Source organism: Chaetodon trifascialis, chromosome 14 (genome assembly GCF_039877785.1).
Source record: "Chaetodon trifascialis isolate fChaTrf1 chromosome 14, fChaTrf1.hap1, whole genome shotgun sequence".
Taxonomy (NCBI): domain Eukaryota; kingdom Metazoa; phylum Chordata; class Actinopteri; order Chaetodontiformes; family Chaetodontidae; genus Chaetodon; species Chaetodon trifascialis.
The window spans coordinates 25,041,857-25,067,939 of NC_092069.1; the positions used below are offsets into that span (position 1 = coordinate 25,041,857).

At 46.2% G+C, this 26,083-nt stretch overlaps 3 protein-coding genes across 8 annotated transcripts in view; 2 read left to right on the forward strand and 1 right to left on the reverse strand.

Moving 5' to 3' along the window:
• Positions 1-1,621: 1,621 nt before the first annotated feature.
• bag5 (BCL2 associated athanogene 5) lies at positions 1,622-16,467 on the reverse strand. 3 transcript variants are annotated; one of them, XM_070979721.1, is made up of 3 exons: positions 16,388-16,467; positions 8,784-9,680; positions 1,622-7,675 (listed from the first exon to the last, which is right to left on the reverse strand). In XM_070979721.1, exons 2-3 carry the CDS (start codon positions 9,644-9,646, stop codon positions 7,135-7,137), a joined length of 1,404 nt encoding a protein of 467 aa, XP_070835822.1. In that variant the 5' UTR covers positions 9,647-9,680; positions 16,388-16,467; the 3' UTR covers positions 1,622-7,134. The 3 variants fall into 3 exon arrangements, with proteins under 3 accessions (XP_070835822.1, XP_070835821.1, XP_070835820.1); XM_070979720.1 differs by lacking the exon at positions 16,388-16,467 and adding an exon at positions 14,520-14,665; XM_070979719.1 differs by lacking the exon at positions 16,388-16,467 and adding an exon at positions 14,023-14,481.
• coa8 (cytochrome c oxidase assembly factor 8) lies at positions 15,382-23,048 on the forward strand. The gene is made up of 5 exons (XM_070979726.1): positions 15,382-15,685; positions 17,275-17,472; positions 18,722-18,785; positions 19,090-19,180; positions 20,992-23,048. The coding sequence occupies exons 1-5, from the start codon at positions 15,527-15,529 to the stop codon at positions 21,101-21,103; spliced, it is 624 nt and encodes a 207-aa protein (XP_070835827.1). The 5' UTR covers positions 15,382-15,526; the 3' UTR covers positions 21,104-23,048.
• A 72-nt stretch (positions 23,049-23,120) lies between these two features.
• The window catches only part of klc1a (kinesin light chain 1a), a 43,415-nt gene continuing 40,452 nt past the window's right edge, over positions 23,121-26,083 (forward strand). For 2 of the 4 annotated variants that reach the window (XM_070979712.1, XM_070979713.1), the window contains exon 1: positions 23,121-23,591. The gene's annotated coding sequence lies outside the window, so the exon portion shown is untranslated. The remainder of the gene's footprint in view (positions 23,592-26,083) is intronic. The other 2 variants (XM_070979714.1, XM_070979715.1) reach the window with 1 other exon arrangement.

A 26,083-nucleotide genomic window follows, 5' to 3' on the forward strand; every position in this document is an offset into this window, starting at 1 on the left:
GTCTCCCTCCAGCAAGTACTCTGGCACTGCATCAAAGACAAAGACGGAAATGTGGCATCTGGCAGAAAGTCTCCACACAAAGAAGAAATTGGCATTCTAGGAATCTGTTCTGCCTTTTCAGTTTCACTGTGAATGAAATGTAAATGCACTTGATCTCCGGGTACCTCGGTCTGCTGGTGCTGGTGATGGAGGGCGGACGTGAGCTCGAGCTGAGAGCGACTCGAGTTGGCCGCTAACAGCGCGAAAGGTCACCTCGTCCCACACTTGGAGAGTCTCTGTGGAGGCGGCCTGGCGGTCAAAGACTGGAAAACGTGACTGTGGTCTTGTCCCGGTTTCTCTCCTCGTCTCTGGGAAAACCCCTCAAACCTCTGAGCTGGTCCCTCCATCAGCAGGGACGCTGTCCCAGCCTGAGGAAGCTTCTGTTGCCTGAATCAAAAGGGGTTTTCCTCTGTATGGTGGCCTGTTTAGGACAGCTCAGACTCAGATGTAAGAATTCATCAGCCTTGAAGCTGCACTTATGGGTCATGTTAGCATGCTAAAACCAGCATGTTAGCTTCTCGATGTTAGCACTCTCAAGCGTTAGCTTTTTATGGAGGGTTTGTTATTATTAGGGTGTCATTTACAAATAGCTATTTTAATATATAGATATTATATAAACATTTGAATATTCAATGCTCTTTTAGCTCTGTTGTTGGTCTCCACCAACACCTGAGGGAAACGTCTGGCTCTTCAGCTGCTAAATGCTCCTCTGCGTTTGCTGGCTAACGTCAGTCCCAAACTTTGTCTGTCTGGTGCTGGAAACAAGGTTGATGAGAGCTTGAACCAAAACAGTGAACGTGCTTTCAAAGCGAAACAAGGTGAAAGACTCAAATGTCCTGCAGACACTTTGAAGGGTTGCTGATAATTCTGTCATTGGCTACTGATCTATTGTTAGCAGCCATGACTTCCTGAAGAGCTTTAAGTAAAAGTAGCAGTACCACATTCAAACTTGTACTTATGTAAAAGTACTCATGCTGCAGGCAGAAGAGCCGCTGTCAGTGTTACAGTATTACACATGAAGTCTTAGATCACTGTTCCTGATGCCTTCAGAAGCAGCATTTCACTGTCAAAACAGAGCTGACTGTAAACACTTTATATTTAGCGTTTGTATGTTAGCATGCTACATGTAGCATTTTAGCATGTTAGCATGCTAACCTCATCTGTATACAATCTCGTCTTCTTCATCAGTGGGTGACGCCTGCTCAGGTGTCATGGAGCTGCTTTCTGGGCTGACGCTTCATGTTTAAACTAAAATCTGAGATATTTCAGGTTTGATTCCTGCAGCAGACGTGTCTCCTGTCACAGTGGCCTTGTGAGAGACACTGAACCGCTCACCTGCTCTGGATGAGAGCGTCACTTTAAAGTTTAATGCCCATCTGCAGCGGGAGCGTCGTGGTGCATGAAAGGCCTTTTATCCGGCGTCCCTCGGCGATGCGGCGTGTTTTCTTAAAATAACCCTGAGTAGGCATTTTAAAAGTTTCCAGAGCTTGTGATCAACTTTTCAGACACTTGTCGGGTCCTCACGTGTCCTCTGGAGAGCTGCCAGACTCAGGAATAAAAAGACATTAACATAACAGTCATGTAGACACGCCGTCTTTATTTTGCAGTGGGAATACAAATTGAAAACACAACCATCCACGGAGCATTCACACAGCTTATGTTTTCCAGTCTCAGTGTGCTTTTTGTACAAGCGTGTCTCGGAGGAGAAACAGCGAAAGCCTGTCACAATCAATGCAGTTAAAGGCGACTTAAGAAGACATGTTTGGAACAAAAAGAGAAATGCAAAAGCTTTCCAGTCACAGAACACATTCCCGTCGTTCGCAGAAGGAAAGGCGGAGCAGAAACAACACCCAGCGGCCGAAGAGCCGACGCCGCGCTTCAGCGAAGGACGTTTGAGCTCAAAGGAAGATCTTCTCCCTCCAATGGATCGTTTTACTTTCTAACATCGACCTTTGATCGCTCGCTTTATTGACTTTAAACTGCAGCATCATTTGTGGGTGAGCTAAGAAAAAGGTTTTCAGCTGGTGTTAAGTTGCTCTGCGATGTGTTCGCCTTCCTCTTTGCCACCTTCATCATCATCATCAGATCTCTCCTTTATAAAATCAACTTTGGTACAAAGAAACGCAAAACATTCCCCAATGACTACATTCAACCTGGAGCAGGAAAACGAAATCTTTCGACCTCTAACTGTGCACGTCAGTCGCTCCGTAAAGGCCGACAGCAGTCAGACCGATGCCTCTGAGAACCCTCCGGCTCTGAATCTTTAACGGACTCCAGGTTCAGACACTCTTGACGAGCCCGTGCTGCTTTTAGCCGTCCAGCTGTGTGTTGGGGAGGACTGTGAATGCAGGCTGGAGGAACTGAAATACCAAATGACTGCAGGTCAGGAATAAACCAGCTATCCATTTCATGACCGACGGGTTTTAAAACCAGTTTGAGCCACTTCCTGGAACAGCTGACGTCCTTCTCAGGAAACTGTCTTCTTTGTGAAAACGATATTTTAAGTTTGCTAAAGACTCTGATGCTTTGTTTTCATACCAAGCAGGGCTGTGTATTTTTAAAGGTGATTTTTTTTTTCTTATTGTCAGCAAATCCCATGAAAAGAATATCCAGTATCCAGAAACTGATTCTGTTTTTCACTGTTGTCCAAAAACTATTAAAAGCACATCAGTGAGCCGCGCGCTCCTTCGTTAGCTTCATTAGCAGCTGGATCACCAGATCACGTAAGATCTTTCCACGCTTCAAGTTTTGCGCTTGTGGCCAAACCGCACTGGTTTTGGACCAGTAAGCCTCTTGTGAGAACTACTGGCAGGTACAGGTGTGGCTCAGTGTCGGTGTGTCGACAGCGAGAAAAGCGGCTGTTTGTTTGGACACGTAGCGCAGACGCTAAACGTAATCCTTCACTGAAAGACGAGATAAGAACTGAAGGATTTTCTGGATGGAAAACATTGACATATGATTGATTAGCCCATGATAGACAGACGGTTCGTCCAATCACCTGCCAACTCCTGTCTGACAGTGCCGGCCCTTTTCCAAACGGTTTCCATGGACGAGCGTCAGGTTGACAGACACCGTCCTGCTGCCTGAAATCATCCCAGAACACCAAATGCTGATTAATCCAGCGCTAATCCACTAGACCAGAACACATTTCACTGCAGTGTCCAGCTGTTTTAGGAAGTTATTGAGCCTTTTTTCAAAATAAAAGTTAATATTTGTTGGCAGTTTTAAAGGATTTTTAAAGGTTTGTTGAGACTTTCTTTTCTTTGGTCTTTTCATGGGATTTCTTCACAATGACACTAATAAGAGACTAAATTACCAGCTGCCTCATCCTTTAAAAAGCTGTTTAAAATGTTTCTTAGACATCTTTTAAATACAAACCAGTCATCTGACCAACGTTCACACTCATGCAGGGACAAACTAGTTAACGCAGACATGTTAGCCTTCATTTAAACCTATGAAACCCAGCTTTTCTTCTTGTGCAATCACACACGGTCGCAAAAAATGCATCGAACACTGTTATCGATCCCGGTTCTTATGAATTCAGAAGAGAAATTTGTTTGTAGCTCTGCTCGGGCCCAGGGTCCATTCAGACTGGGCACAGGTTCAGAGGAGCAGTGGTGGTAATTGGGAAGGGTTACGTGCTCCATGTCGCTGGCACAGACTAACAGAAACCTTCCCTCCAGCAAAACATTTAGAAAATGGTGCTTTACCTCACTGACATCCTCCTTTTTAAGTTTGCACGTATGAACCGCAGAGCATGAATTCGTGTGGCTGCCAGAACGCCCACTCACTGAGGCGCCGCGAACACTGAATAAAAAAGAGGCTTCCAGACACGACGATGACGAGACAGAAAAAGACATAAGCGACATTTCTTCATATAGTGTAAAACATTTCAGAAACTATTCAGATGTACGTTTAAAAAGGAGGCCATGTACAGAGACGCAGTGATCTGCCAGGAGTAAATGTACATCTCTAATATTTACTGCATACAAAAAGAGCATGTGAACTTAAGGTGTGTTCGGGTTGGTTTGGTCTGAGAGAGCTAAGGTTCGCTGTGAGAAAGCATCTGTTGCAACAACAGCCGGCCAGGCTGACGATGTTTAATGAACACTGTTTAATCTAATTTTCCCCCGGATGAGTCAGCTCCTTACCCAGGAGGCCGAGCTGCAGGCTACCTGCCAGAAATGCCTCCGACTGCAGCTTAGCGCACATAAAGAGGGTCTGTGGGAGTTTGCTGGAGCATGTTTTAGTGATACACAGGACGACCTTCTGAGCAGCTGGAACGAGCAGCAAAGCCTGAAGTTTCGCTTCAGCTTTGCTGCTTTATTCGCAAATGAGAAACCTGTTGCTGCAAAACTGCTGAGACACTCGACCTTTTAGTTCGAGTTCACGCTGCGAGCGAGCGACAAGTCAGAGCAGAGAGCTGAGAGAACGATGACGCCAGGCTGATGGGAGATCTCGTCAGGCAGGAAACACTGACCTCATGATCGATCGCCAGCTGTCAGCGGCCAATCAGAAACCACCCACAGCTGAGGTGTTTTTCATTCAACCAACCAGAAGCTGATCAGAGCCAAACTAATCTGCCACAAAATCTCAGCTCAGGTCCTTTAAGTCGCTGTTACATGTGGAGCTTTCATCACATCACATGACCTTCATCAGCAAATGTAGAGTTCAAATTTCAGTCTAAACTGTGAATCTAATCCAAACTGTATGAGATGAAACCACACTAAACAACTGTCACACAACTGCTCGTCTTCAAATATCCTTTGTTTCTTGAAATTGCCTAATTTTCTCTTTAAACTTGTATTAAATATTTTTTTTGGAGTAACATTGACATGTTATCTCCATCAAAAAAGAAAATAAGCATTCATTTAGAATCATGTCCTTTTAGCTCCGTTTTTGTTCTCCACCAACGCCGGAGAACAACATCTGTCCCTTTAGCCGCTGCATGCTTCACCATGTTCACCAGCTCGTCTCTAACTCTGTCTGCAGTCTGGGTTCATCACAGCAAGCGACCTCTTTCCATACGTGTCATTTGAGCCCTTGCTCGCATAAAACTAAACTCTCTCTGCTGATGAAGATCATCCAGAGTGACTGAAAGCTCCAGAGCTGCTCCTGCAGAACGAACGTCTCTTCAGGAGCTTCGTTCACTCTCAGAGGTCGACGGGAAGCAGCGAAGCCGTTTAATGGGCTCATTATTCTGTTTTGTCGGTTGACTTTCAGCCTGATTGCTTTCAGAGCCTCATCAGCGAGACCGTTTGCAGCAACGTGACTCATTTTACCGCCTGCTGCGAGGAGCGCCGTCAGCCTGCGTGACCCCGAAATTACTGAGCAGAACACCACCACCTTTAGCCTTGATCGGGAAATAGATACTGATTCGAAAAAAGCCTCATTTTTTGACGAGTAGTGCAAATTGTTGTGGCGATAATGGCCAAGGTGCTCTCCGTAAACACATTCGCTGTTTCGGCGTCGCATCAAAACGATGCCGGCTCCTCATTCAGCTGCACTACACGCACCGGTTCACAGGGAAGGGTGAAAATAAAGGCACAGAGATTTGGACTTCTCCTCCAGTCCTTCCCCTCCCTCCCACCGTCTCCAGCAGAAGTTTCTAGAAGGCTCTGTCGGCCGCCATCGCCATCAATCCTTTCCGCCGCACAGAAGCCGACCGACGGCCCTCCGAGCGTCAGCCTTGATGTGTCAATCCACTGGATATCGCCGCCTCTGCCTCCCTTCCTCTTCCTCTCCCCGGGGACCCCTCCCAGTCGCACTCCTCCTCCTCCGTCGGTAGAAAGCAGTGGGTAGAAACAAAAAACCGAAAGCAGCAGCAAAATTTCGCCTCCATCTCTGAATTCAAACCTGATCCGTTTACAGCCAATCATACAAAGTCACAACAAACATTTGAAGCATATTACAGACTAACAGCTACACGGGCGGCGGGGGGAAAGGTGCTTTCATGTTTTCAAACATCCTGCTGTCTGTCAAACGTCCTGGTCACGGCGAGCAGGCCGCCTCGTCAGATGACACCCCCCGTCTAACCGATGACGCCTCTGTCTCTCAGCTGCAGGCTGAGGTTTGCCTTTTTTCCTCGTGACAGCTGCGGTGTGCAGGGTTTGGGGGAGTTTGCCACAGTTGTTTGAGTTGGAGCGCTACCAGAGACACGACCGAACGCTGGGGGGATAAACAGGTCAGGCGGGGGGTGGGCGTGACCTTCCATCAGTGATGCAAACTCCCACTGTTCTCCCTCTAATTACATCTCTGTTTAAACACAGATTGTCTGGCTTCAGCACCAGCTTGATGTTCACGGTTTCACCTTTGATGCTGCTGCGAAAATGCCCCAAAATCTTGCTCGATTGTGTAAAAGCACATTTCGCTGCAGCATTAATTTCCTGGTTAACCTTTGTTCACGCCATCTGCTTCGCCAAACACAATCAGGCCAAATTTCAATACAAACCGCAGCAAAACAAGAGAGAAATGCTCCTATAATCAGCCCAGTACAGACAGACAGCAGAATCTGGACCGAGCCGCGGTCTCACGGCAGCAGTCGACTGCTCTTCCTGATCAGGTCGCCGCCGTGAACACGTGCTTCGGCGGCCTCATTCACACCTGACACTGCTGAACAATCATCACACTCCGGTAATTCATCGATAGCAAGTGCAGCCTGGAGGATGCGACCACTGTAACAGGCATTACGTAGTGCTTTGGCAGCAGGCTTCGACGACCACACAGCGAACACGACGACAACAGACGACAACTCACACACACACGCGCGCACGCACACACACACACACGTACGGGAGAGTTTAAAAGAAATCTTCAAAAAGCACAAAAAAACTTTTCAAAGTGTTTCACAAAAGGAGTTCTGTGTTGTTGACTTCTCAGCAGGGTCGGCCACAACTACCACAAAGAGACAAAAGAAAGCGCTGCTGCAGTGCATTCTGGGGATTTGAGTCAATATTTACAGCCCGTGGAATGATAACGTACTAGTTTTTGGATTTACACACATTATCACCTCCTCTCGTTCCTGCAGCGACGTCCCGCCCGGCGTCCCCGCGGAGCAACACGTCCTCCGCTCTGTGACCCGTGTTTCTGAAGGGATCAATACTCCCACTCGTCCGTCTTCATGTCCAGGTAGTTGAGAATGTTCTGGGCGAACTTCACCGCCTGCTTCCGCGCCATCTTGGTGGTCTCGTCGCCCTGCGGGTCCACGGCGTCCAGCGCCAGCAGCTGTTTGGTCAGCAGCTCCTCCAGCATCATGTAGCTCTTGTCGGCCCGCTTGCCATCGAAGCCCAGAACCTGGGCCTGGAGGTCTGACAGGCTCCCCAGGACCAGCCACACGGCCCGGTGCGATGGGTGCTCACTGGGGCCCGGCTGGCGGCGGGCCAGGGCCTCACGGAGGTCCAGGAAGGTGATGATGGCTTGGACCTCGACCACGGCGCGGCGGCGGGCCTCCCTGATGCACGGGTTCTTGGCGGTGTCCACCTGGTCCAGGTGAGTGAGGAGGCTCTGCAGCTCGGCTTTGGGCCTGAAGCTCAGGTCCCCCATCACGCAGTGCCGCAGGACGCCCTCTCGCAGGTGGGACACGTGAGCTCGCACAGCCTCGATCTCACGGATGGAGTTGTTCTGCGCCAAGTCGTACCTGAAGAGACAAACAGCCAATCACTGAACTTCAAGCAGAAACTGCAGCTTCATAAAGATGAAGATCAAACCTGTGACAAACATCTTTACCAGCTGTCAGGTCTGCACCCGAGTATCCAGGCTTATTATCCAAATATTAATATCGATAGTCTTCTTCTGTGGGGGCCTACGTTACCCACAATGCAACCTGACCACACAGTTTGTGCAGAGATGCTAGTAGCGGCCGACGTAGCCTCAGCCGTACACTTCTTTCTAACTCCACTCCTCCAGATTTTTCCATTTTCAAACTTCAGACTGAAATGTTCATTTTATCATCCTGATATGATTTCGTTAGAATTTATTAATCAATATTATTGAATTACTGCACAGCCCAGAGTGTCGAACAAATGCTTTTGCAGGAGGAGGGAAAATGTCTGCAGCGTGGCGTCACACTACCAACTCTACCAAAATAAAAGCATCAACTAATGTCCTTTAAATGTGAGGCATGCTCAGGAGTGACCCTGAAACGAGAACGAGAGATTACTCATCATCTAATATGAGTTTTATTGTGGTTTCTATTTTAGGAAGGTGATATTTTGTTCTCTGGCTGGTCAGACATATATGATTATTTCAGTGCAAACTGTATCAAACAACCTTATTTTGCTGTAATTGAAGGCAAAACAAGGCAGCACAAAGAAAAGCCTGTGAATGGAGTGGTGCTTAAACCGGTGCTCGAGTCTGCGGTTGCACATAATGAAGTACCTGGTGGGCGTGTTATTGCTATCAGTGCCTCTCTGGCGATGTGAGTCTAATTCACTCCTGACAGTGCAGCATAATTCAAATCAAACTTCAACAATACCCAGCCCCTCCTCCCATTCACCACCCAGGCTGCTGGCGATGCACAGTAACATCAGCTCATGTGCAATGTAAGGACAACAGAGGCGTACGCTGGAGAGCACAAATGTTCAACTGGTACTTCCTTTTGAGACTTATTTTAAGTCCTTCTTAAGCAAAAGTGCCAAAACATGACTTGGCAGTAATTTGAATGTTTGATTTTGAAGTGACTCCACAGCGATTATTTAATTAATACAGATTAATCAATAAAGAGCACGGTCGTTAGCTGAGCTCACCTGCGTGTGTCGTCCCCCTCCCCCTCCAGGTCCAGGTGTTTCAGCAGCCCGTTGATCTCCTCCACAACCTGCTTCCGGTAGTTTCTGATTGCTGCGTTCCCGGAAACGTCCAGGGCGTCCAGCTCCACCTGCATCTCTGTCAGGATCCTGGACAGGTGGGCGCAGCTGTCCCTCCCACTCAGCCCCATCAGCAGCGCCACCAGCTGACTGCGCGCCACGCTCACCTTCACCATCACCTGGTTGATGCGGTGCACGGCCTCGTGGGTGTCCCCCGACAGCGGCAGGGAGGGGGTCTGCTGCTGCGTGCGCCCCTCGATCACGTCCTGCACGGCGCACAGGCGAGTCAGCGCCCGGTAGCGCGCCTTGCGGAGCGGCACCCTCCCCTCTGTCTTCACCTGGGTGAGCCTCAGCACGAGCTCCTGCAGCGCGTCCACCAGCTCGTCGTTTATTTCGGCCACCCCGCCGGCACGCTGAGGCGCCACCACGCGCTCGTCCACCAGCTGCCGCGCCTCGTTGCTCAGCTGCTCGATGGCCAGGCGGGACGGGTGAGTGGCGTTCTCCTCCAGGTAGCGCAGGAGGCCCTCCACCTCCTGCGCCGCTCTCTTTCGCGCCCCCTGCAGCTCGGGTTTGCCCTCCGTGTCCACCTGGTCCACCTCCAGCAGCAGCCGTGTCAGCTCGCGCTCCAGACGCTTGTAGTCGCGGTCGTTCTGCATGCCGCTGAAGGTGCAGACCTGAGGCCCCAGAGACGCCACCTCCTTCTGGACCTCGTACAGCCGCATCATGGCAGGGTGCTGCGGATGATACGGCTGCTGCTGCTGCTCCATTGGGTGCTGCTGCTGCTGCTGTGGACCGCCATGGTCCATCCTCTTCCCGCCATCAAAGGGCTTCCCAAACAGGCTGCAAAGAAAGGCAGCATGAAAGGAACAATGAGCGACAATTCAGAGCAGTTTCAGCCACGCTAACATTGTTGTCTACTGGCCAGAATGGGTGGATTACTTCAAAAGTTTCTTTTCAGATACTCACAGCCGACACGGCTGAATAGGACCTCCAACTAATGTCTGGATGTCAGCCAAAGCAGCTGGCATGAAGACAAACTCTGTAACCTCAGCTGAACGTTCAAATCTCCGTCGGCTCCATGGGAATGGTCGACAGTGCGGTCAGATGTAAACGCTGCTGGCCTCGTTCTCACATGAAACTTAGTATGCAAACAATGTGGCCTTTCTGTACGGGCGTAATGTGCAAACAAAGCTAAGATTTCTGGAAATCTTTCTGCACATCTCCAGTGGGAACGAAAGCATCAACACACACAATACGTTACAGTTAGAACAAATGACCTTTGGATATCACCACAATGGCTGTTATGTTGCAGTGGAGACTCGCCCACTGAAACTAAAATACAGACTCAGACGAAAAACCAGCCGAGGAGAAGGAGCTCTATCTCCAATTTACAGGCAATTCTGTCATGCGTAACATGTCAGAAATCGAAGCTGCGGGCTTAAGAGTTATTAAACGTGAAAATAATCCATCTTCTGTGTGAGCAGTGCTGACAGTCTGCTGCTGGTCTGCAGACCCGCTGCCAGCCTCATCTATGACGAGCTGTCACGTCACCCAAAAACCAAGCTGCAGTTTACGGTTCGTCGCAGGTTCAGTCTGTAAAAGGAGGTTTCTCCTCGTTCCTTCAGGCCTTTTGGTTCAAACTGTAACTGAATCTGACCTACATTGGATTTCTGAAGCTGCACGTAAGAGTTCAAACATCTGACACCAACATATGAGCCAAAATTCATCTCCTTACATAAAAACATATAAGAAAACATTTCTAACATGGACCTCGTCCATTTGGTTTTTCCATTTCTAAATTTTTAACGACACGAAAAATTCAGCTGTTTCTGAACTGATTGTCTGTTATGAGCTGATATTGATGTTCAGTATCAGCCTTGTTCTGCAAAATCAATAAAATTCTAAGGTTGTAATTCTGGATGTTTCACAGTGATAATAACTTTATTTAAACAGGAAACATCTGAACAGAGCTGAAAAATGTGTGAGCTTACAGACTCGAAGCTTTAACCTGAACAGGTAAATGTGACTGTGCTTTTTAACCTGGTGCTTAATTTCTCTTTAATAGTAATGATAACACATGTGGAGGGTTTGTTTAAACGGTTTAGAGCCACTGAGCTCTTAGATCAAACCATCACTTTGTATTAATGAGCAGAACACGATGACAGAAATGACCCCGCACACATAAACAGTGTTAGAAACAGTGCAAACCCTGTTAAATACTGTAAATATGTCTGTGTGCTCTCCGAACAGCTGACTGCTGTTTGAAATGTGAGAATAACAGCGAGCACAAGCAGCAGACAGAGGAGTCTCTTCTTGACCTTGACCTCTTTTGTCGACGTGCTCTTATTTCGCGTCAGACAGACTCCAGATCAGTCGAGCGACGACCCGGCTGAAGGCCGGACGAGGAGCAACGCCCCCATGACGCGTTCATGTGAGATGCTGTCGTTACAGTCGTGCGAGGGAATGAATGAGGTTAACCTACATTTCCGCGTCGACAAAAAGAACACCCACAGGACAACCAACGGCAGCAGGCTCGTGGTGACATGATGGCGACGGCTCTCATCCTGCTGCACATCGAGCTTCAAACACCGAGGAGGACAGAACGCCGCTGACCAACACCCCCAATATGAAACACCTCCGAGCGTCTCTGCGCCTGAGCAGGAAACTCGGTCAAACAGCCTCAAAGTGTGTCACAGGTGCCTCGAGCTGTGAAACGTTTTCCCAGTTCAACGCTTCAAGAAATCCGTCTTCAGCGTAATTTAACTGTCCGACTAACAGCAGGCTCCTTAAACACTAAATTACCTTTTGTGCCAAAATGCCAAAAATGAGCTGATTCCAGTTTCTCCAGCGTGAAGATTTGCTGCTTCTGTCTGAATCACGGTAAAGTGAATGTTTCTGGGTTTTGGACTGTTGGTTGGACGAAAGAAGACATCTTTAGACGTCTCCTTGGGCTCTCATGTTTCCTCTCTTTGTAGATTTTTTGTCTCTTTGTTGTCATTTTGTAGTTGTTTTTTGTCTCTTTGTGGTCGTCTGACATCTGCAATCATTTTCCATCTCTGTTGTGATTTTGTGGTCTGTTTTTGTCTCTTTGTAGTTTTGTGTCTGTTGTCACGTTACATCTGTAGTCACGCTGTATCTTTGTAGTTACCTTGTCTCTTTGTAGTTTTGTATCTTTTTGCAGTTATTTTGTATCTCTTTGTTGTCATTTTGTATCTCTTTGTTGTCATTTTGTAGTGTTTTTTGTCTCTTTGTAGTCACTGTGCATCACTTTGTGTTTCTTTGTACTCAGTTTGCTCCTTGTATTTACTCTGCATCTCTTCGTATTCATGCATTTGTTTGTAGTTTTGCAAATCTTTGCAGTCTCGTTGAAGTTCAGCTGCGTAGTTATCAGCTCTGTAGTTATTTTGCATCTCTCTGTATTTGCGTTGTCTCTCTCTGTAGTCGTCTTTGTGGTTTTTGTAGCTGCTTGACGTCTCAGCGTTTAGCAGCTGAACCTGAACTCTCTGGCACTGCTGGCAGTTCTTGAACTGCAGCTGAACTTCAGGACTCCCTTCACACTGAAGATGAAGAGCGGCTGTTTGACACCTGTCCAGACTCAGACTCCTGGCAGATGCAGTTACACAAAATACTACAGCAGAGCTGCAACGATTAGTCGATTGGAGGAAAATTGATTTCCAGCTATTTTAAAATTGACTTTCAGCCATTTTCATTTTCAGACAAAAATGTCAAACATTTTCTGCTTCCAGCGTCTTAAATGAAAGGATTCGCTGCTCGTCTTTGTCATTCGTGACAGTACATGAAGAGCTTTTCAGCTGTCGACATCACTTTGGGCTCTGGGGAACTGTAATGAGCATTCTTCATAATTGTTTTACGTTGTATAGACTACATGATTAATCACTCAGTCGTGAAGATAATCTGCATATTAATCGATTATGAAAATACGCGTTAGTTGCAGGCGTATATTACAGCAAACATCAAAGTCTGAGATTCGGGTTTTATTTTCTGAAAGTGGAGCTATTCTGCTGTTTTATTAATTGTAGTGAATTTGGATGAAATGCTGCTGCTGCCTCAGAATCCTCTGCAGCTGTAACATGAAGGATAACCAGCACTTCGGCCTCGGGACCCCCTGACCCCTCTGCCCCAGTAATGGACCAGTAATCCATCCAGGATCACCATGCAAACCTCAAGTATACTGAAATGAAGAACCGCCTCCAGAATTCAAATAAATCCCACTTTGGATCTTAAAACTCAGAGACAAAGAAAAGGAAATGGCGAGCAGGAAAACCGTTACGCCCAGCCTCCATCAAAGTGAACTTTGAGTGTCTGCAGGGTGAGCGGTGATGCACAGGATTAAGATAAGGGGAAGATTTGAGTTTTGGCAGAGGAACGTGGCTCAGGGGAGAGGTTGCATCATGAGACGGGCTGTCATCATCGGCCGAGGTGCCTGTGAGCACGACGTGATCGTTGCACATGAATACCGAGGCCAACAATATGATGTTCTGTGATTCACGGCATCAATAATTAGAGTAGACAGGATTATGTATTAGCATTCCCTAAAGTACTTTTATGTAAGAGTGCAAGGGGCTGGGCATTTGCAGAATAGTGGATGAACACATGCCAAGCCAGAGCTTACAAATCTGAGTATTTATTAGGATAATCTCAGCAAAATCCACTCCAGCCTGGCAAACACCTCGTGCCTTCATTTGATCCAGAGAGACAAGAAAAAAGGGCTGGAGGCTGAAGCCATGCTCTCACAGCTGAGGAGAGGTTCGCCGCTGAGCATCAGCCTTCCCTCCCATGAGTCACACAGCATGAAGGCTGCCTGAGCTGGACCCAACATGCAGCGAGCACCCCCGGCTTGAATCTCCCCCGAACCTTGCATGCACCTGCCCCATCTCCAGGCTGCCTGCACCGGTCCTGCACGGCTTTGCGCATTATGTCACCGTCCAAAATCCTGCTTGGCCAGCTGGTTGGCAGGAAGGTATCTGCCTCCGTGAGGGTATGCAAATGAGCACAGCTGTACCAGAACCAGCAGACACCACACCTCTACATCTCACAAACCCGCTCGAAGCATCTCCAGAGGCTGTCAGCTGTATCCTCACACACACACACACACACACACGCATACACACGCGCGCGCGCGCGCACACACACACACACCAGCAGCATCGTTATTTCTCACCTTTTCAAAACTCCGAACACATTCGCGCACATTTTCGCGGATGTCTGTTTCCATCAGCCAAAGCAGGTCGGTTCGTGGAGCAAACAGGCATCCAAATGGATAATCCCCGATTCAGAGAGCTTTCGGCGGGGGCGATGGTGCTCCGGTCAGCCTCAGCACCGAACGCCTCACTGACTGACTGACTGACTGCGGTCGGGCTGGTGTCGCCCCTCCCACAGACCGTGAGGGGCTTCCTCCGCCGAGGCTCGCGTTAAAACATCTGGCCTTATTAAGAGATATGTTTCTGAATCTTACGGGTGATTAAAGTGGCCGTTTTGAGTCAAATAGTCGAACTCTGTTTTCCACGTCCGGCGCTCAGTGAATGTCATTGTCTGTGCCAATGCGTTAAGCTAGCTACCGATGATCACCTGACTCTGCCCCACCTTGGCCGAATAACTTCAGCTTTTTGGTCTCTGTACATTCACACCACTTCCTCACTTTCATGGTTTCACTCTTACCTGCATAGCCAGCGTACAGCCATCTGAACTGTTGGGGAAAAGTGCGCACCTCCTCTGATTAAAGCTAAACATTAGCCTACCTAGCTACCTTCGAGTAACAGTTACTTACTTTCCGGCTCCTGCGTATGAAACTAACACGGAGTTTGGCTTTGCTCATTTGGGGGAAATAAAACCAATTTCATCGGCGTTTCCGTGACTCAACGAATAAGAGTTTTGAATCTATGTTTAGTTAACTTATAATCAATTCATATCGATGTAGAAGTATAATAGATCAACGTTATTTTAACGGATATCAACTTGGCTATTTATAACACAGTGTAAGTTTTGGTCGTCCAATCTCGGGTACGCTCCTTTTGATACAGCCGCCGGGCCGTTTGTTACGTGGCGGCAAGAGCGGGAAACAAAATGGAGTGCATTAGGAGGTACAATATTGATGTACTTGTAGCCTACTTATTTGAGTATTTCATGTTTTTGTTTTTGTTTTTTAATCTATAATCATTTGTATTGATGACATTACTGATAATACTTCTGTAGTTTTGCTTAAGTACACTTTTGAATGCAGGACTTTTATATGTATTTTACAGTATGTGGTCTTGTTACAGTGTGTGTGTGTGTGTGTGTGTGTGTGTGTGTGTGTGTGTGTGTGTGTGTGTGTGTGTGTACAATATTAAAATGCTGATTATATGTTAATGCCCCGATAATAAAATTCCAGTAGTATAATATGTCCTACAGAATAATAATGTAAGACTGATGGAGCTCAGTTTGGCTGCTTTGTGATTACTTTTACTTGTATACATTTTGCTAATAACGCTGTACCCCGCCCTCCTGCTTTACTCCGGTGAGGTTTCGGAGCACACTCTTTGAGTGAGGGCGTCACGTGACCAAACGGCTGCTTATCTCCGCCGTAGGACGCAGACATGGACCCCTCTGAGGACTAGAGCGCGTGAACACGAGCAGTACCGGCCACTGACTCTCTTTAACACCAGTTTAGGCTCGGCTTGTTAAAAATGGCGTCCAGAACAGCAGCAGCAGCGGCGGGGTGTCCGACATGGAGGCTGCTCAGCCCCTCCACCCTCCACGCTGCTCTGCGATCGCACCGCCCGTCCGCGGGGGACAGGCGCCACTGCAGCTCCAAACTGGCAACCCAGCAGGACAAAACACCGAAGGTTAGTGCGGAAAACCCTCATCGTCATCCTCAGTAACGTCCACAAACGAACCGCTACCGGCAGCGCGTGCGTGTGTCTCTGTGTGTGTTTGTGTGTCTGTGTGTGTGTGTTGCCACGACACTTCGAGTCGAGTAATATCAAGGCTGACAGACCTTTTACTGAAGTACAAATACTGTTAGTACTATGTGAAAATACTCCGTTACAAGTAAAACTGGTTCCGTTTCAATACATTTAACTTAATGCTGTCACAGTATGAATACATGACGTGAGCTCCATTAAAATGTGTTATGAACACCTGCAGCTTGTAGGTAGGCTGTGCTAGAGCTGTATGTGATGTATGATTTGCCAGTGTTAAGGAATAATACTATAATACAATGATCTTAGTCAGACTGAATATTATATACTGCATACTGTAATATTGATTTGTCATTATTCATGCATTGAGTAGCATTTAAATCAAAATGACTGTATTTGTAAGTATTTATCAGTACTTTGACAGTGATCCAGCATTGTACACATGCAGTAATTGTCCACCACAGTACAGCAGTAACAGTACTGCAGTTGTTGCCTTTAGAGTAAAAGTGTTAAAATTAAAATACTGAAGTAAAGTATAAGTACAGTACTGAGGTAAATACACTTACTTGCAGACTGGTAACATCAGTACTTCTTTAGAGTATCAGTATATTTTCCAGGTGTGTCTACCTGTTTGCTGCTCTCTCAGTCCGTTGACGTGTTCTCTGCCTCGCCGCTCGTCTCGTCAGGTCGTCTGGTTAGAAATGATAAGCAGCTTCCTGTGAGTCAGCTGCTGGTTTAAACCACGTGACGTCTGTCTGTCTGTCTGTCTGTCTGTCTGTCTGTCTGTCTGCTGTTAACTGCCTTCAAATGAGACTCTTACCTGAGTGACACACACCTGCAGAGAGCCGGCCCGCCCCCCAGTCCTCGCCCTGAGGCTCACCTCATCAGGCTCTGTGTTTTAACTTGTTCTGTGGAGCATTACATCACTTTTTACACGCTAACGTTGTAGTAATTTAGTGATCAGTTCCACCTTTTAAATAATTTATTGATCTGCTGCAGGTGATTTCCTCTCATGTTGCTCTTCTTCTGAATCGGTTACAGCTGCTTAAATATTCCCTTTGTCCTGTATTTTTAGAAACAGTTTGTAGTTTTTCTGTGTTTGGTTGCGTTTTCTGTATCTGCAGCGCGTCTTATAATTATTATTGTTATTGTGGGGAATCGGCCTGTTTACAGGTCTTGGGGGCTCCAGAGGGAGATGTGTGAAGCCTGATAAATTACCTCAAGTGATGTCACATGAGTCGAAGACAGAAAGTTTGAAAATGAAAACGATCTGTCGGAGCTGCTCGTCAGCTCGAATCTGGCGGTGATGAAACCATACTTCTGCCCATAGACCCCCAGAATCCTCCACACTGGACCTTTAAATGACTTCGCACGGATTCATTTTTGTTTTTGTTGTCGCCGTGGTGAATCAGAGCTGATGATACGACTCTGTTGAAGTTATTGATGATGTCTTCTCTTAATCCTCATCAGTAGCAGCGCAGTAAAAGCTTTCTTCTGTTTGTGCTCACACGCAGAGATCTCCCTTCAGACCAGCTCCGAGCTCCACGCACGACTGGATTGGTCCACCAAACCCTCTGTCCAACCTGCGGCCAATCGTTTACCGCGTCCCCGAGAGCGAGACGGAGCTGGAGAAGCGGCTGCGACACCTGAGGCAGGAGACGGAGGACTGGAACCACGAATTCTGGACCAAGCAGAACATCACCTTCAGCAAGGTCCACATTCAGCTTTTTAAATGAGACGACTCACGAGACGAAGACAAACACAGACGCAGTAGCAGAAACTCCCGACACGTCCGCTGCTTCAAGACTCAGAGTTTCCTAATTTTGCAGAGTTAAACGTTATTTTTGGTTTTAAGACTCTGGCGTATCTGTGTCCTTTTGTCTCTTTGTCATCTGTCACACAGGTTGTCTTTTATTTTGGCAGCGTGGTTAAAATACAGGAAGTGCTAATAAAATACATAATAACCAGGTTAGTGCCCATCACAGAGGGTTAGCGCTAACAGAAAGAAACTACTGATGATTTCCATCATCAGTCAGTCTCTAAATGTCATTTCTAATTGAATCACTCGTTCTATGAAGTGCAGGAAACATTGAGAGTTTCCTCACAGCTGCCAGAACCAGAATATATGTATAAACATCGAGACATTTTACATTTACAGAGATAATTAGAACTGAAAAAGCAACAAATTTGAGAAGTTTGAAGAGCAGACATTTGGATAAATGGTGGAAATCATGAGTCCGTCGATCGATTAATGGATTGATTGCTTCAGGTTACATTAAGACGTGCAGAGCTGACGTGTTTGAGCAGCGGGACGATGTAGAGAAAAGCTTGTGTTCAGCAGATGAACCAATGTGAAGCCTCTGAATCAACAAACATCCTCCCTGCTGACTGACCCTAGAGCTGCTGACCTGTGACCTCTGACCTTTGACCCCAGAGCTGCTCTGACCTCTGACCTCAGCTTCCACGGGTGGATTAGCGTCACATCGTCACTGTCATCATCATTCATAATGTCCCTGAGCGTTGTGTCCTCTGCAGGCTGAGCTCTTTCTCTTAAAGTTCTTGTTTTGACCAGCAGGGGGCAGCATTGCACCTGACAACACTGTCAGGTGAAGCTCTGACAGGTGACAGCAGCGTGTCTGTGTGGGCTGTATATTTAATCTCATGAGGCATTAAGTACCTTGAGCTTGAGAGTATTAAACAGATGTTTTTATATATTAAAATCATTTTTTAGTTTTCAGTTAATCTGCTCCTGTTGTTGGTTTATTCTGGATTATTCATTTCTTTTGTTTTGTGAATTCAGGGCTCTGTGGACTCTTTCAGAGGAACCTGTTTCATTCAGTTTTGAACTGCCTGACTTATCGTCTGCGCTCGTTATGAGTCGCCGTGTTGACTGTTGGCTTTTTGTTTGTGAATGTTGTCACATCTAAACAGATAAATAACACGTTTGCGTCCTCTCTGCAGGAAAAACACACTTTCATCGCTTCACATCTGGCTGCTAAAGGCTTGACTGTGCGAGATGAGCAAGGTGAGGACACGCAGCCTCCACATACATTAAAGCGCTGGCGTCTTACGTGCACAGCAAACGTGCACAGGCTTTACTCAGAAAAGAAGATTAAATTCTGGAATAGAATTAAAAACTCCTGCACGCTGTGCTTTTGCCTGGATTGTGAATTCACTCACAGTCTGTCAGAACACGTTAGAAATGAAGCCTGACACACTCGACACCGACGACTCTGTGAGCTGAGGAGCTTTTATGTAACAGCTGAGGATGTAAGGAGGAAACTTAATGAGAGTGTAACGTTCCTCTGCCGTGTCTCCTCTCCCCGCAGGACGCCGCCGCTCCCTGGACAGCGAAGAAATGGCCGTGTTTTACAAAAGCTTCCTCGACAAAAACAGAAAACGACACGCAGATTATAACAAGTGAGTTGTTTTGCAGCCGGGCAGCTCCCACGGCGCGGTAGGTGGGTGGGCGGGCACATCTCCCTCCGTGGGCCTGTACCTTGTGTACGGAGAACAACAAACACGGCAGGCTTTGAAGAGCTCGCTGTGAATTAGCTTTGCAGAGTGGCCGACTCGTCGTTCGGGTGAGAATCCTCCAGAAAGAACGCCCACGCGTCACCTCTGCAGCAGCTTTCATTCCCCTGCGTGGGATTCAAACTCCACTTTTGATCGCACGGCTGAGTCCGGCCTGTTATTCCTGTTACTGTAAATCTAAGAAATAACAGCACTTCCCTGTTTCTTCTCCCCTGCCGTTATTGCTTTCTTGTCTCAGCCTATTTAAAATCTTTCATCTGTACAAATGAGCCTCGAGCGCAGCTTGTGCTGCTTTGTGCTGTGCAGCGAATCATCACCGTTCATCCACATTCATTCCCACTCTGTGCAGTGTTCTCAGTGTTTCAGGTTAGCAGCTGCTGCAGCATCACACATGATGCGACCATTAGATTTAATACCATAAGATGCTTTGTATTTGAAAAAGGAATCATATGTCGATGTTATGGAGCCCCAGAGAGAAGAATAAATTCATCCAGGTCATGTTTTACTACAACGAGAGCTCAAAATGCAGCTGTTTGTGCACCAGATACAGTTCATTCCCACCTTTAGGTTGATTCCTGGAGAAAAGGAGCTGCGTGCTAACTTTGTGAATGCTGTCAAACTTTTCTCAAACATTCAGTGACTCTCAGCCGTCGTCTCTGGGTCTCCTCTGTCGATCATGTTCCTGCATTAACTTGAACCTTCACTCTAATATCTGCTTTGTTTTTAACGAGCTTTAGTGAGCCTTCAGAGCAGAAGGTTGGGATAAACTATGACTGACGATTCAGAAAATGCACTGAAGTCTTTCAGCGGACTGTGTGAACGCAGGCTGGATGGCGAGATGAGGTTTAAAAGAGGCTTTTAAAAGAGACCCAGAGTCATTTTGAGCCCTCAGTGTCGTAAAATGTGGCCTTGATATATTTTTCATCTCTCTGCGGTCAGTATGATGTCACTGCACAAACACAAAAATAAGACAGAGTAAAAGTCATAAATGAAATGGAGATTAAAGCAGATGTAAAACCAAACAAAGGGAAGTGGATTCTCCACAGATCTTTGACCCAAAAGAAGAGTTTAAAGAGTTTCCTTCAGTTTGGAGTGAATCAGCTGATCAGTGATCAGAGGAGCTCAGAAACCTCCTGCTGACGCGGGGTCAGCAGAGAGCAGGTGGATCACCGCTCTGAGCCTAAAACTGATCACAAGGAGCCTGAATTAGACTGAATTTGATGTGAAGCCAGTGATCGAAGCCACTTGAGGGGAGAAGCTTTGCAGCGTCGCTCTGGACCACAGAACGATGTTTTTCTAACGCCAGTGAAAAGCTCCAGAATAAAAGCATGAATAAGATCTGCATGTCAGCGCCAGAGACAGTGGTCTGAAGTTCACCTCAGCTGGGAAACAGACTGAGTGCAGATTTAACCAGTAAGAGGAAGGAACCAAATGAACAAACAGCCTGAGTTTCACCTCTGAATCTTAAATATGAAGATTGATAACGTTGTGTACTTCAAATATGAAGCTACCGGCCCGTTTCCTGTGGATACTCAGCTGAGCCAGATTAACTGATATGAAGCACAGACGTCCAACGAGCTTAGCTTCTTTTGTAAAACTGCATTTTCTCCCAGAATGAAAGGACACACTTGATGAGTTGCTGCAGTATAATCTGCTGAAGTCACCTCTAACTCTCCTCCTCCTGCTCCTCCTCTCAGGGAATGGTACCGACGCAACTTCACCATCACCTTGCTCATGGCCCGAGTCGCCCTCAGCAACGTGTGGAGGACTGTCAGAAAACCAGCTCTCCGCCCTCCTGAGGAGAAATAAAAGGTTCACCTCCTCCTGCCTGTGTCCTGTCATTCACTCGTACATCAGTTTCCAGGAATGAGAAACCTGCCGACGCTCATCCGACAGGAGATTTGTCTTTTCCTGCCCGTCTCGTCTTCTTCTTCTGTTTCTGATGTGTGGTTGGTTTAATCAGATCCTCCTCAGGTGCTGAGACATATTTTCACTGCTCACAAACAGATGAGCTGTCGATGTGATGAATGCAGCCTCTACATCTTTCTAATAACTGCTCTGAAAAACAAAGACGTCAGCAGGACGTTGACTTGAAACATCAGTTGAATAAATGGATGCAGGCTATTAACAGCTGCCCGCTCTTTACTAAAAACCCACTTTGGTTATTTCACATGTTGTATCAGTCAACACTGACCTGATGCACCGGATCTCTGAGTCACTGCAGGTTTCTGTGATTCTGGGCGTCCGCAGAAAAGCTGGATTGGACGAGGCGTGCTGTGAACTTTGCTCCAGTCTCGTCTTCGCGGTGTTATCTGAGGCAGCTGAGGCAGTTCTGTCTGCTTTCTGTCAGATTTCTCACTCTGCACGTTTTTCAGTCGTTGATGAGAAAAGACAGAACATTGCTGTCACAGGCTGCTCGCTTCATTCAAACACAAACCAAAAGTCTGATACTTTTCTAAGTAAGGAAAGGATGTCACGTTGATGAAATGTGGATGTAACTCCGTGAATTTACTTAAGTACAAATTCAAGGTACTTGTACTTGTTTTTTTCCATTTTACACAAACTTTATACTTCTACATATCTGATGTGGATGTACAGATGAGAAATTTCACCCCCTTCCTGCCCGATGAAAAGCTTGTATCTCCAGATGTGTTGATGTTGAATGTTTGTGCTAAACTGAAGAATGAAGAGTTCCTTCATGTCTTCTTCAGCTCAATAAACTCTTTAAAAGCCTCTATGATCAGCTGAAAATGCATCGTCACAAAGATGAAAACAGGCTGTTTTTTCTGAACTCCTCAAACTTTTTGGAGATACGTGGTTCTCACAGGACGGCCACGCTGCAAACGTGATGATCTGATAGAAAATGATGCATTGATGAAGATTAAAGCACCAACAGGATATAAAGGAGTTCAATGAGCTCAAGCCGAAACATCTACAGCAGTAAAATGCAGCAAACACATGAATGCAGCAGATAGAAAAACACTGACAGGAACATTTTACTGATACATGAGTACTTTAAGTACATCCTGCTGATAATACTCACATAAATAAGGTTTTGAATGCAGGACTTTTAATTTGTGGTGGAGTATTACCACAGTGTAGCATTAGTACTTACAAGTAAAGCATCTGTATAATGACCTGCTGGCCAACAGAATCATAAAAATAATACACAGTGGTGGAGGTAAAAGCAGAAATAATACTGTAAAATACTCTGTTACAAGTAAAAGGACGGAAGAGTCATCAGCAAAATGTAGTAATACTTCTGTAATTTTAGTTTCTTTGTGTACTCCTGGTTAGTTTAATGGTAAATAACTGCATCATATATTATAAACTCTGTATGTTCTGCATGTAAAATCTTCATCTGAAAATTAAGTTAGCGGAGTCAAAAGTACAATATTTTCCTCTGAAATGAAGCAGCAGAAAGTGAAAATACTGAAGTACAGCTGACTCAAAATTGTCCCTAATTACAGTAATTGAGTAAATGTACTTAATTACTTCCGCCGGTGAATATTGAATGATTATATCTGTGTTGTTATCCTTACATTGTTTCCTCTTCTTCTTCTACTTTTCCCTTTTCTTCTTCATCTGTTTTTATTAATGTTATTTAAACTGACACGGACCAATGAGTCTGAAATATATTTGAAATGAGTATAAACCATTAAAGGACAACTTAGAGTTGTGAAAATGAAATGTATAACCAGTAGTTTGTGTTTTCACTGCTTAAGTATTTAATAAATCTGGTTGCTCAACTCGCACCGCAGCTTCCGCTTTAATCCGACCAGCCATGACATCATTACCGAGGAAGAGTGGGGGGGCCGCCGGGTAACGCCATTTTCACGCAGCGCGCAGTCAGTCAGTCAGTCATCCAGCCAGTGGACCAGCGAGCTGTCATCTTCATGGGCCACTCGACAACTTTTTATTTCGCCCCATGAAGCCGCTATCAGGTTAGCTTCACGGAGCTGCTCCTGCCATGGAAGCACAGCAGAGCATGCTGGCGTTGAGCGGCTCAGACTAAAGCCAGCGTTTGACAGTTAGGTGGCTAGCTATGTAGCTAGCGGCTCATCATTAACGGCGGTTGATGCAGTGAAGCCCAGCGTCAGTTGGCAAAACGCATTCCAGTCGGGGACAGTTTGGAAATTGTGTTTTGTAACTTGTATTTTTTACACTTATCGGAAAACGTCGTCAGTCAAAGGAGCAACACCCTCATCTTGAAAGAAGACGTGATTTAAAAGGTGAAGCGGCGAGGGAAACGAGCGTTACAGACAAGCTACATTGGCAACGGATGTCCTAGAGAACGGTAAGAATGGCTCCGTGTATTCCTTGGAACGATCATTAGCTAATTAACCACTTTCAGTATTTTTCATCTGTTTTGCCAAGTGTCATTCTGTCAGACAGTAAGCATTTGAATTATTGACGTTATGTTAATTTGGTCAGCTTGTTTTGAAGCATTGCCCCCTTTGATGTGTGGTTGGTGTTTACGTTAATTGCAGGAATTAGACGCCATGAGCACATTAACTGTCACTGAGAATGCTAGCTCAGCGTTAGCACTGTGCTTGTTCTGTGAGACAGGAAAGTACTGGCTGACTGGTTCTTCAGGTTAATCCATTTGTTACCCAGATAGCTAGGGCAAAGGACCAGGAACTAGAGGGGCGCGGACACGGCTAAAACATGCCTGTCACCCGGCAGAAAGATGCGCTTGTTGGCCACCGCAGCACCCTGAAGTGTCGATGTCGGATTTGTCGTGCGATAGTTAGCCGTGCAGGTTGTCCTTTCATTGATATTCACAGCAGCACCGATGGCTGTGAAAGCTGCCTGTGTTGAGGACACAGCTTCAGAGGGACAGTGGATCTCAGTGTGGGACTCACAGCTGGGACCCGAAAGCCAAAAAGACTGTATATTTGAGATTTAGGACACACAATCTGTGAGTACCTGACAGAAGTGTCAGAGTTTTGTTTACCCTGCCCTGCAGCATTCAATGTTTAATCCGCCCGAAGGAGCACTCATGACAACCTGCGGGGCTCCTCCCTCAGGCTGACACCCCTCTGCTCTCCAGGGACAGCTTGTTGTTGGCTCACAGGTCCCAGAGGTTTGTGTGTTGACCTCTTGTAGAGCTCTCACTGCTGGTAGGAAATGATAATTATGTGTTGTCACTGCAGATTTTGTTGTAATGCTGCAGGTCGGCTTGAGAAGCACAGGACGCTTTTTGAGGTGAAGCAAGATAATTATTTCATTTTACAAAATATAAACAGATGCTTTTGGTAAGGATTCCTTTACTGTGCTTATATTGTAATTTTCTAGAGTATCTTGGACATCTTTGGGCAATTACTGTGATTTCTTGTTACTTATTAACCAACATATATGTCTGCACAGATATACCTGCAGTAAATCTCAGCTGTTAAATCAGCCAGGCTGATTTATTGTCTAGGCTTAAATTACAATATGCATAAAGGGACACCAAGGATCAGCCGAGAGCATACAAACAGTAGATGTCGTAAAGGGTGAGATTTTCCAAACCTGTGTATTGGTGTTGACAGTCTCTGTCTTTCCCCTCGGAGTAAATATCGAGCATTACTCAGCCTCTGTCAATAACCTGGAGAGGTCTGAAGAAATATCTAAGTTACTGATGAGGTTTCTGCATTTGGCCGGCATCACCTGCGAGCTACTGTTCTAGTTCCAGATGATGAAAATTAGCACATTTTAAACATATTTTCTGAACAGTCGGACATCCTGACCCCAGGGTGAGATGGCACAGTCATATGCCAATCAGACAAGCAGCTCTTTCATAATGACTGTGGTGCAACGATACCATCAGCCATGAGGCGTGTCTGGGAAGAGGCACAGAAATACTTACAGCCCGAGTGGGAGTTTACCTTTTTAAAACATCTACATCTACCAGCCACTGACAGATAAATGTTCAAATTCAGCAACCAAACAATAGTAGATTCTTATTTTCTGTCTGAAATCTACCTGCTGCTTTCATATTTTAGCTGCATTTGGCTGATGCTAACTTCTCACCCTGTTCATAGCCTAATGAGGGACTCATGCAGTCTAATATGTCACATTTGTTATTCAGCCCAGTTTTGGTGACACACTCTCAGAAGCTGAACTTCATCAGTGGAGAGTCTGGAGCAAGTTATATATGGACGTCAGTGTGTGTTAAAGAAATAAATCCAGTGTATTCTCTCGCTATCCTTCAGCCTTCGGGGCGCCACCACTGTCTCTGTAGATCAGAGCATCTTAAACAACCTCAGGGATTCGAATGATAAATTTAATCTCTCGCCCAAGGCCCGCTCATGGAAAGAAAGAAATCATTGGTGCTCTCGTCATGTGAAGACTTACCAGAAGAAAGCCTGCGACTCATTTCAGGAGATGACACATAGTTTAACAGCATGAAAGGAATTTACAGAAGATGATTTTCCCCTGTTGGGTTAATTGAGAATATGACATTTTCAGTGTCCAACATCTTCAGTGTTATTGTCCTGATGTCCACAGGCACAGAAGACCAAATCTGTCCATTATTGCTACCAGTCTCACTTGTCACTTCCTGTGTTTCAGCTGCAGTGTCGTGTCTCGTGACTGCCTGATTCGTTAACCCTTTCTCAGTCTCTGAAGCTAAGAGCTAATGTCGTCACATGATCTGTTGGTGTCTGGGTAGTTTAGTAAGACTGATGTTTCACGGGAGTTGGTAAATTAAAGACTGCGGCATGTGGAAGATCACATCAAGCACCAAAGGAACAGCATGAGACTCATGCAAACAACCTTGATTATTTTAAATGAGCTGTAATGAGT